The 12,094-nt window shown below is 36.3% G+C and overlaps 2 protein-coding genes across 2 annotated transcripts in view; both read right to left on the bottom strand.

The window, feature by feature from the left end:
* Positions 1–4,606: 4,606 nt before the first annotated feature.
* Positions 4,607–5,092, bottom strand: LOC136796812 (uncharacterized). Its single transcript, XM_067051569.1, has one exon. The coding sequence runs from the start codon at positions 5,090–5,092 to the stop codon at positions 4,607–4,609; it is 486 nt and encodes a 161-aa protein (XP_066907670.1).
* Positions 5,093–8,063: 2,971 nt separating this feature from the next.
* Positions 8,064–12,094, bottom strand: part of LOC106683464 (metabotropic glutamate receptor 8) — a gene marked incomplete at its 5' end in the record, with an annotated part of 69,755 nt that continues 65,724 nt past the window's right edge. The window contains 1 exon segment of the mRNA XM_014424960.2: positions 8,064–8,966. Coding sequence (XP_014280446.1) covers positions 8,788–8,966 — 179 coding nt within the window.

The following is a 12,094-nucleotide window of genomic DNA, read 5'->3' as shown; positions in this document are numbered from 1 at the left end:
TGAGAGGGAGAAGTGTCGACGAGTGGAACGACAGAATTTAAACCTTCGGGATGTGATGGGGGACATTCGAATTGGGACGGTCGTGTACCGCCGGTTAGGGTCCAATCGGAGTAAGGAATCTCGGCGCTATGAGGGGCCATTCCGGGTGATAACCATTAGGGAACATAACGTGGTAACCATTGAGAGCATACAAGAACCGAGAAAGAGGCGGACGGTTCACGTAGAACAATTAAGGTTCCCAGTGCGAACAACCCCGGAGACACCTGGAGTGCCTCCTCCCTAGCTCAGATATACAGATTTTCGTTTTTTTTGTTTTGTTTATGATTTTGTATTATATCGGAGTGTAAAAAGGAAAGAGCGTGAGTGGATGACCAGTGTAAATAGCCTTAAGTTGTATATGTAAAAGTGTGTAAATAGCAACATGTTAGAATAAGTTTGGTAGAGAGTTATAAAAGTGTGTAAATAGCAAAGTGTTATATTAAGTTTGGTAAAAGTGTGTATATTTAGGTTTCATTTCTTTGTTGTAACATATAGCATAGTATTTTTTTTGTTGTTGTTTTTGTTTGTCTTGTCTTTGTTATTTTTACTTTTTGTTGTAGTTTACGAGGAATTGTTAGTAAACTGGCAGGGGGGAGTTATAAACAGAGCATAGGTATTATGAGTCTTAATTCCTAAACTCCCCATGTAAACAAGCCAGAAGGTATATATGTAGCATTAGACAGAGGAATAAAGTAGTATCTTAGTGAAGCTTGTGTGTCTCTTTTCGTGCCCCTATTTTCCTTTTTTTTAACTCTTGAGTTCCGACTCATCATAACTTATATATATATATATATAAGTTAGCTGTATATATAGCCTGTAAATAATAATAGAGACCTTGTACTAGTAGGATTAAGTACCTTTAAGTTTATCAACAACCTGTCTTTATATATACCAGATGAGTCTAGAAATAAAGTTAGTTATTCAGTAGACGTATGTCGTTACTCTGCCTAAATCCCTTTTTATTTTTAAGTTACATTGCCAGTCTAATCGTAAGTGGTGCCGAAACCCGGGACGGAAAATTTCGAATTTCTGTCACGTACAAATAATAGCAGGAACCACGGAGTGAAGATTAGACAGATTCACGTAAAGCAGAGGTTAGTAGGCACATTGAATTATAATGGTGAACCCAGCTGAAGAACTGAAAAAATTAGAATATCAGTTGGCTCAGTCGACCGTCGAGCGACAGAAGCTGGAAGCCGAACTGTCGAAAGCTACGGAAAACATGCTGATCGAGCTACTCAAGATAAGAACGCAAAGTTCGGCGTTCATACATGAAGTAATCAGTCAACTGGAACCCTTTACAGGGATAGTAGGCGACCTAGAACACTTCATCAAAAGCGGCGATCAAATCAAAACGTTGATAACCGCGAGAAAGGATACTGGCACACTACTGGAATCCGATGTGAAATTGTTGGAGGCCTCACTGGTGGGCCGTACTTCTCGGCGCGTCCTAAACGCCATACAAGGAGACTCGACCCTCCCCTGGGAAACGCTAAAAACGCGACTCAAGAAGTTGTATGGTGGAGGCAGATGGACCCCGGAAGAAGATGTGTTCTACCTCTTCAAATAACGTAGAACCTCTGGCCAATCAGAAGATGAGTTCGCGGAAAAACTCCTTCTCTTACATAATAGGTTGACGAAGAAGATGGTGGAGACATGTGGTCCGACAGAGGGTGCTCAGAAAATGGATTTTCTGAGGGGAATTCTGAAGGTACAGCTCAACCACTATCTAGATCGACCAGGATCGTTAGCCAGGGACCGCGGTTTCATAGAATGTGCTCACTAGCTGGTGGACGCAAGAGACCGTAATGAAGCCCGTTTTGGGAAGTAGGAAGCGGATTGGACTAAAGTCAGATCACCGAGGAGACGTCAACGCAGCCCGACCAGGCGGAATAGTCGCGAGATATTGATAAGAGAACGCGGTTGCGGATTGGTTGTCTCGAGATTTGGTGGTGAATGCGATCGAAGATGAAGAAACCTCCGCGGAACCGTTCGCACTCCGATATCTTCGCGAATGGGCGGAAACCGGACCGGAAATCCCGTTAGTACAAAGCGAACCAGAGGGAAACACAACACCAACGGACAGACCACAGGAACTCCCAGAGATGGACAACATTATTGATAACAAAAGACACCAAATCGTTATAAGATCGAAGCAGGACCCCGGAATCGAAACCAGGGCGAGTACGGACGAGAGCCTCTCGACTGTATTAGTTCGCACTCCCACATCAATAGACGAGAACGCGTTAGAAAATATATTCATGGAATTTACCAGCCCGGGGCGGAATTGCTACGTTTATACCGAAAACAAGCTAATCATAGAGAAATTGAAACGGTTATGGCGACAAGAGAGGATAGGGGTGGGGTATTCGTTGACTAGGTGTCTTAAACAGGTGAAAACAATCACGGAAACTGAAGCACAAGTGAGAATCGTCAACGAACACCATTCGGGCAAAACAAATCATCGAGGGGTCGAGGAAACTCTTCGCGCAATTAAACGGCTATATTTGTGGAAAAATATGGGCCACAATGTACGGGATTGCATAGCGCGATGCGAGGTCTGTCAACAAGCAAAATACGAGCGACAACCACCGGTAGCAGAACAGGTAGTTACTCCAACCGCAATTGAACCGCTGAGATCGTTACAGGTCGACGTTTATTCTAGTGAAGGTCAGTCATGGTTAACGGCGATCGATCCATTTAGCAAAATTGCAATGGCATACCCGATCGAGGCCAAAACTCCTCGGGCAGTTTGGGAAGGGGTTTTACAGTGGTGTGCGTTCTACGGCGTTCCGGATGAAATCGTTTCTGATTGCGGGAGAGAATTTTATAACAGCGTAATACGCGATGAAAGTAAGACATTGGACATCAAATGGCGCTTGAACACACCACATCACATCAAGGGTAGGGGGGCCGTGGAACGGCTACATAATACACTCGTGGAACATCTACGTCTTCTCAAGCTGGGACGCAATCTCGACCCATTTGAGGCTATGCCGCGCGCTATCATAGCCTACAATAATACTATTCACCAGTCGAAATCGTTTTCGGACACCGCCGTCGGGACAGAGGGGACCTTATTACGGTCAACAATAACGACCTCCGAACCGGTATATCGCAAGCAAGGTTGGGGGACCGAGAAACATGGGCGAAAGTGAGGGAAAAATTAATACGAGAGAAGCAAACCAGGGTGGCTAAGGCGAATATCAGACCCATAGTTTATAAAAAGGGACCTCTGAGATTGGGAACCGTAGCGTACAGGAAACTAAGAACAGCTCGCACTAAAACAGCCGCATGTTACGAAGGTCCGTACAAAGTCGTAACGATCCGGGAGAATAATTTATACACCGTCCGGGATGTAAACTACCCATTTCGTTCACGCACTGTACACATTGAAGAACTTCGAGTGCCTCACATAATGCCTCAGAACGAGCCGGACGGCGGTGCCCAGCCTGGGCCATCTCACAGCTAAATTTTTTTTTTTTTTGTAATTTCTTATTTGTATATGTAGGTTAAGTTCTAAGCTAAGTTTTAATGTTTTTTTTTCTTTCTCCTTTTCTTGTCTGTGCATTGAGTGCAAGTGATATGTATTTTTTTTCTTTTATGTGCAAACAGTGTATTAGTTTAATCATTTTGTGTTAATTTTAGTTCCTCCATAGGAAGGAACTGGAGGGAGGGAGTTAGCTGTATATATAGCCTGTAAATGATAATAGAGACCTTGTACTAGTAGGATTAAGTACCTTTAAACAAACCTTAAACTTTTGAAAAAGTTTTCAAGTTAAGATATAAAAAGCTATGCAAGTAAATTATCAATTTAAAAACATTATTTGAAACTGTTATGATGTTATTTTAATATTTCATTTATTTTAGAGATATGACATGGGCAATTAGCCTGCAGAAAAGTTTTTAAAGAACATGACATCAATATTTAAGGTAAGGCCAAAAATATCAGTATGTTGTTGAGGAAACAATGTAATTAATATAAAAACAAAAATTTTTATAGGTTGTCTCCTTGAAAATGGCCTGAGGGCCGAAACGTTGGTGAGTTTTCTGAAAATAAAGGTTGAGAGATTATTGGATCAAAATTTTGAGTGTTAATAAATAAATTGTTCAATATCAGAAACGATGTTGAGTCAGCACCGCCCACCCTAATAATTCCTGCTCTTTAAGGAAAAGAAAAATAACTAACACCTTCCTTAGGGAACTAATACAGTCTTCTTGTGTGAAAAGAAACGCACCAAACATACCGTTAGATTGCATAAGCTAAGTGTGGTTTCCTCTTCTGCTCCAGGAGGATAAAATAAGGGGATTACTGATGTAATCGCTCGGGTAAGGTGACTACCCGAGGGGGTACACACCGTCAGAATGCCTGTGACCCCATCTCTACCAATAAAGATATGTGACATCCGTGCTACGGGCCACTGACCAATAAGCGACTGTTTTTCTAGTAAGATGAGGTCACCCACGCTCAAGATCGGGTTCTTCCTGGTCCACTTCTGTCGCCATTATAGGATATGCTGATACTTCTTCCACCATCGATTCCATAATTGGGCAACTTGTGATACAATCATTTTCCACTTCGAGATAAGTGATGAAGATGAGACAGGTGGTTCTGCACGCAGAAGCAGTGATACGAGGGGCCTCCAATGGGGATGTGTACGGGCGTCAGAAAATCGAAGATGCTGGAATCCTCAGTGAGGGAGTAAAGAGGACAGGAGTTTAATAAGGCTTCTATCTCGATTAGGGCGGTGGCCAATGCCTCGAATGCGAATAGCTGGCTTCTAACAGAACTTGCCAATAATCGTTTCATAGATTTAACTCCAGCTTCCCAAAGGCCACCAAAATAAGGAGCACGCGGTAGTATGAATTTCCAATCAATACCCTTTTGGGCCAAGTTATTGGTTACTATTGTCTGACTTTCCTTCTGAAATTTGTAGACCTCCTTCAGAAAACTCGAAGCACCCACGAAGTTGGTTCCATGATCAGGCAATATAGCGCTTAGAGCGCCACGTCGTGCAATGAATCGTTCCAAGGATGTGAGAAAGGCTGACATTGTCAAGAAACACTAACGGGTGAGTTTAGCCATTGCGGCCCATTCCACCAAATCGGTGCGTGCTTCAGCTTCTCGGGCACCAAAATGCATGAAGCTAAATCGGTAGGGTTGTTTTCTGAATAAACATGTTTCCAAAGGTCGAGTGATACCATGCTAAGGATTTGAGCCACTCGATTAGCTTTAAATATTCCTAGTTCATGTGTGGGGGTCTGAAGCCATGAAAGAACTACTTGGGAGTCCGTAAAACAGAATATTTCCCGCGTAATTAGTGTCGTAATAGAGGAAACTAACCGAGCCAGAAGGAGGGCACCACACAGCTCAAGGCGAGTGATGGAAACAAAGTTGAGGGGTGCCATCTTTGACTTTGATTTGATTAGTGAAATCTTCACATCACCAATGAGATTCTCGGCGCGTAGATAAAAGGTCGCTGCATGGAGGATGCGTCGCATAATCCGACTAGTTGATGAGATATATCGAGGATAAACTCTGCCATTCCTGTATCAATTTTAACCATGCTTTACTCAAATCGTTAGGCAACTTCTCGTCCCATCCTAGTCGAGTTTTCCAAACTTCCTGAATGAGTACCTTCGCTTTGAAGATGACGGGAGGAAGCAAACCCAGCGGATCGAAGATCCTGGCAACCACTGAAAGCATCACGCGCTTGATGATTTTATGTACTAGAGGTGGTGAAGCAACGTACGAAAAGGAATCAGTTGTGGGACTCCAGAAGAATCCTAGAATTTTAACCTAGTCGTGCTACTTTCTCCCTATCGTATGGAAACACCTCCGCCACGTTGGACGCCCACTTAATCAGACTAAATCCTCCATCTGCGAACAATGCACCTAGTTGCGTGATTAGTTCGAGGGCTTCCGCAGGAGTTTCAGCCCCTCTTACGATATCATCCACGTATATGTCGAAGGGTACACGTTGTGATGCGAGGGGAAAATGAAAGCCTTCATCCTCAGCCAGCTGTTGGACGACATGGAGAGCCTGGTAGACACTAGATCTTACACCGTAGACAACCGTGTTAAGTTCAAACTCCTGGATCACTTCTAAGGTTTTACTTCGCTACAGTATATGCTGGTACTTCCGGTCATCATCATGCATGATGATCTGCCTGTACATCATCACAATGTCGGCGCAAACAGCGACTATGTATAAATGGAACCGGATCAAAATCATTCCTAGATCTCTCTGCAGCTTGGGGCCAGAGTGCAATAAATATTGGGGTCCTGCCATACTCCATGGTGAGGCATTGTGTACGGAGATTGGGTCAGTACAGGCGACATATGCACCAAGGCAAGATATTCTTCCATGAAGGCCAATGTACTATTGGATTTCTACGACATATGGATTCTAATGAGAAAACCTCCAAAGCGCTATACTCTTATTGTCATCCAGCTACAGGGTCTCAGATTTAAAGGGTAGCCTAACCACACATCTCCCTTCAACAGTGCGTCTGAACAAAGTGTTGTTCGCACTGAACGTTATCCCCCAGATGTGACTGGTCAATAGCTATGGGTTCTTCAAGCTACCAGAATGCTTTTAGATGGTCTTCGATGCTACTTTTAGTAAGTAAGAATAAAGAGCACAATTAGCATTGGAGCTAAATCATGAACAACACCGGAAACTGTTGACGTAAAGTAAAGTCCTTCAACTTCTGTAGGGTAAGGAGCTCCAACAAAAATACATGGGTATAAGTCTCCACCGGTTTTATGTTTAATGTTCTGTTAATTAAAATTTTTGTATCTTGTTTTCTCATTTATCCCTGAAAAGTGGGGCAAAAAGTTGGTTAACAATAAATAGTTTTCTTTTACAATTTTGATATTTTTATTGACAGCCACCCCGACTATGTTCCTCCAATTTTTCAATTTAATTTCTAATTTTTAATAAATATACCTTGAATTTAAATAAATTTTGTAGATTTCGCACCATTTTTAAATGCTGAAGGAATACTGGGATGAGTTGTCAAGAAAAAAACCTCTCTACTATGTCCAACTTTTTTTGGTATCTTTGAGGACATTAGATTGCTATGATTTAATAGGGCCGATTTCATATCCTAGATGAATGCAGTACATCAAATGTTGTCAATTTAATTTCTAATTTTTAGTAAATATACCTTGAATTTAAATAAATATTGTAGATTTCGCACCATTTTTAAATGCTGAAGGAATACCGGGATGAGTTGTCAAGAAAAAAACCTCTCTACTATATCCAACTTTTCTGGTAACTTTCAGAACTTTAGATTTCTATGATTTAATAGAGCCGACTTTACATCCTAAATGAATGCAGTATATCAAATGTTGTAAATTTTATTTCTAATTTTTAGTAAATATACCTTGAATTTAAATAAATATTGTAGATCTTGCACCATTTTCAAACCAGGATAGGTTGTTCAACAAAAAAAAACTCTACTATGCCCAACTTTTTCTGGTATCTTTCAGGTCTCTAGATTACTATGATTTAATAGGGTCGATTTCAGATCCTAAATTAATGTAGTATATCAAATGTTTCATATTTCGCATCATCTTCAAGTGTTGAAAGAATACCAGGATGTTATAAAAAAAAGCTCTTTACTATGTCCAACCATTCCTGGTATCTTTCAGGACATTAGGTTACTATGATTTAATAGGGACAATTCAGCACCTTATATGAATGCAGTATATCAAACATTTAAAATTGTATTTATAAGTTTTAGTAATCTTTTTCAAATGTTGAGGGAAATGGTGCATGTGTAGTATTAGGTTAATATACTAAAAAGATTTGATTGTTGATAAGTAAGTAAAAAGCATCATTGTATTTTTTTTTTCTAATTTATTCCATCATTTACCCAAATAATAAAAACGTTTATGACTATTTTAAGGATACTTGTTATAAAACTATACTTTGTAACATTTATAAATTTATTTTCTTCCATTTATGAATACAAAACAATACCGCTCATCACAACATGAACTAAGCGTTACTGTAATTAACAGGATTATTTACATAATCTTAACATTTTCACACATTATACAAATTATTTACATAAATAAATTGCTATCATCAATAGATTTGATTCACAAGTATTATGTTATCACTCATTCCATAAAGTTAAACACAGCAGATGTTTTATTTTTATATTTACATTTTACCACAGGCAATGAGCGTACATTATTATTTTCAATAATTTAATTAATTAATAGATAAAATTAGAACTATTTCTTCCTTAAAATGTCTTTTTTTTTTTTTTTTTTTTTTTATAACCCAAAACTTTATTGTTTAGTACTTTTAAAGTTTATTTCTATTAACAAAAATAAAACAAATTATATATACATCGTATATTACACATATCACTGAATGCACAGTTTAGACATCATTGGGCTCATGAGTGATGCCTAATCCGTTTTATGCTTCAGCTTTTTTAACAGGTTTATAGGCCAAACTACTAAGACCTGTTTGGGTCAATTACCTCTATGTTTTTATGATAAGTACAGAAATATTATAAAAATATTCAAACACTCATGTTTATTCTTAAAAGAAATATTTTAGATTGTACTTTGTACAGAAGAATAATGATAATTCTGTTCTCTATGACCTAAATATTTCTTTATTTACATTTATTTTTAAAAGTTATATATTTTATCTTTATATCTATTCTTTATAATAACAAATAATACATTATTTACAATTTGATCTGAAGATAATTTCAATGCTACAACTGCACATCTGTTGATATAGGGCCGTTTCCAACAAGTGATGGAGCTTTGTCTGAGTTCATATTGTTGTTGCTGACTTCTGTTGCTAGAGTTTGTGTTGATCTACTAACGAGAAGTGGCTTTGGTCTGAATGATATACCTTCACTTTTCAATTCTATTTCAGAAGATTTGGAAGCTAAAAAAAAATGGATCAATAATATTATGGGAAAATACTAAATACTAAATCATTGAAATACAATTATCTAAATTAATTTATTTGAGATTGATATTAGCTTCTATATTAATACTTACATCAAAGGAAATAAAAACAACATATTTTGTCTGTAGTTTATCGTTCATTACAAGAATACTTGTCCAACAGATGATCATGGATAAAATCTTAGGGACATGTTATAAAAGAAGCAATTTACAGCTGATCCTCTCGTTGCAATGTTTTAATTGCTATTATTTAATTTTAATGTTCTTAATCAAATCTTATAATTGCATTTTAGTACATCTCTGATTATCTTTTGAAACTGAAGTTTAGGAGAAATTTATAAACCTAAAGACAATGCAATATTATATGCGATACATGACAGATCAACTATGTAAAGAGATAAATCCGATTTTAATTAAAAATTTTTTTAAGAAAAACAGTTTAATTGATTTAAAAGATTTTATTTTTAATTAATATTTTTATAAACATTAAGTTCAGAGAATCTTATTTTGGGACAATTGAAGTATTAACAAAACACATTGATTATGGTGTTATTTTCTTTATTTTAATAATGTTTATTTGTTTTTTAAATTTAAAGTAAGGATACTTTCTGGAAGATCAATGGTTGACTGTGTGTAATAATCGAAAAAGAAAGATGATCCGGGTGCGGGAAAACTCAAATAGTGATAAAACTATTTATATTGAGCCGTTGCAGGGCTTTATCAGGTCATACAGACTAGAGGTCAGAGCCAAAGTAGTGAGAATCTTATGTGTGGGATTCTTACATGTGAGATCTCTCTCAAAGTGAGAGCCAAAATGAGAATCTCAGTTTGGCTCTGACCTCTAGTCTGTATGCCTTGATGAACTCTGTTGAGAATATGGGACTAATTACTAATTAATATAAAACGAAGTATATAAGAACTAGACTGGGACCATTAACCTTAGAAAATGAGCAAAAATTTATATACTTGGGGACAGCAGTTAGCTATACTGGTAGGTTTCATGTAATTCTGGATATTTATGCAGTAAAAAACCCTGTGGAACATGCTATATAATAGGCAATAATGCAGGAGCTAGAGAAATCCAAGCTTTTATTCATTGTCTTATTATGTTTAGAGAGAAAAACACTTTAATAAAAATGATGTGCTGCCCAACTGCATTGGGTTGTTTCATACACAGTATACTTAATATTAGTAAGTATCTAATGTTATATTTTATTATACTAAGGTGTATGTTATTATTGGTAATTTAAGTATAGTGGTAGTATTAGAAAGGATGCTTAGGGGATACAAGAAGATGGAGGGAATGTTGCTGTGAGGGTAATGTGTTAAGTATGGTGTATTACAATAAAGCTTTGTTTCGGACTTGCTTGTTTAACCAGGGAGAGGAGTAGCCCTCAGAATTTTGCTTATATTGGGAAGTAAAAGTCTAGTATTTCATCTGTTTTGTTTTTGTCAACCTTCTGTTAACAATTCGATGTTGTTATTGCCACTTGTTTATGTTACTCCTTCTTTTACCTCCCCATTTATACTCAACTCAGTTTTGCTCCAGCCTCCTCGCAATGGTAAGACTGAGCATTTTTCTCACCAGTAAACTCCTAACGTGACATTTTTTTTTTCACACTTTCGCATTTTGGTCACCTGGACCTCCTTCATTTCTTATATTCAATCAGGGACCGAGGCAAGAAGATATTAGGTCTTTTACAAAATCTGGATGCTATAGCCCATGATGGAAGAGCTACAATTTATAATTTCAATTTCAAATTGAATTGAAAGTAATCATAAAATTTTTTGTCATCATCACATCCAAATATATATTTAAAAAATAGTTCAAATCGTCTGCTATGAGATAAATGTTCATGGGACATCTCTTAGGTGACGAAAAAATAGGGTACTCCTGCTAGGTTAATATTAGTTTACAGCTTACCTGGCCTTTACTTTTTTGTGCAAAACAATCTAAAATAAAAATGTGAGTAAATAATATATTGAACAAATATAAAATATACACAAACAAACATCTTCAAATATATAGTAAGTCAGCTAAAATTTACCAACATGCCAACAAAATATTCTGAATGAATATAAAAATAAGAAGATGGATTAAAATTTAAATCATTTGTTTTTTTCATCAACCAGAATATGTGAATATTTAAAAGGGCTAATAAACTAAACAGTTAAAAAAATGACACACTTTATAAACTAAAATATCAAAATGATAATAACTAGCAATCAACAAAACAAAAGAAAAACCGAAATAAATGGATTTAAAAAGAATCACTAATTGAGGGTATTTAAATGAAAAATAAAACATAAATTAATAATATAATAACATAATTAAAACAAATAGTAACAAAAAAAAATATCTAAATGTAAATAGATAAGGAATATAATGTGAGACAATATTCAAAGTATGAGAGTAACAAGAATTTGAAATCATTAATACAAGAAATGACTTAATTTAAAAACTAACTCACAAAATAAATGAAACATTGTCCATCATTGACAAGTCAAAATTTATTAAAAGATAAATTTCAATATTTGATTTTATAATCCTAATTTGTTGTTATTTAAAATATTTTTATGATTAGATGATGATCTTTCTATCACAGGCCAATGAAGGAGAAATGAAAAAAATATATGCCTATTGTTAGAAGTGAATTATTGAAGTCAGCATTTGTTATAATATTGTATCACTAATTGAATGAATACAAACCTTCAATTGTAGTCTGAAGTTTGGTCTAAATTTCAATTTATTATTTCTATTTTTTTTTTTTTTAAACTGACTAAAAATATGGAAATATACGCATTTATTTTCAAATATTATAAATAAAACTTTGCTAATTGCACTAGGATACACTGATTCATAAAGACTTTTGATCAGTGGTTTAATAAATGAATGCAAAGAAAATATGTAATTAAATACAAATTAGGTCATGCATATAACAACTCAGCAAAAAGGCTAATTTTGGCAGGCTAAGTGCAATATTTATAAAATACTCATCAGGACAGTACTAACATGTGCATTTACTCATATCTAATTTTAATATTATTATTACAAATTATTTGCAAGGAATATAGTAATTAATATCCAGGAAGATTGGGAAATTT

The sequence above is a fragment of the Halyomorpha halys genome, unplaced genomic scaffold, assembly GCF_000696795.3.
Source record: "Halyomorpha halys isolate HHAL.00 unplaced genomic scaffold, Hhal_1.1 Scaffold485.1, whole genome shotgun sequence".
Taxonomy (NCBI): Eukaryota; Metazoa; Arthropoda; class Insecta; order Hemiptera; family Pentatomidae; genus Halyomorpha; species Halyomorpha halys.
This window is presented reverse-complemented; position numbering and strand designations above follow the sequence as displayed.

Bases quoted from the DNA above. Each gene is read 5' to 3' on its own strand.
- LOC136796812 (XM_067051569.1), bottom strand. From the start codon at position 5,092: ATGTCAGCCTTTCTCACATCCTTGGAACGATTCATTGCACGACGTGGC.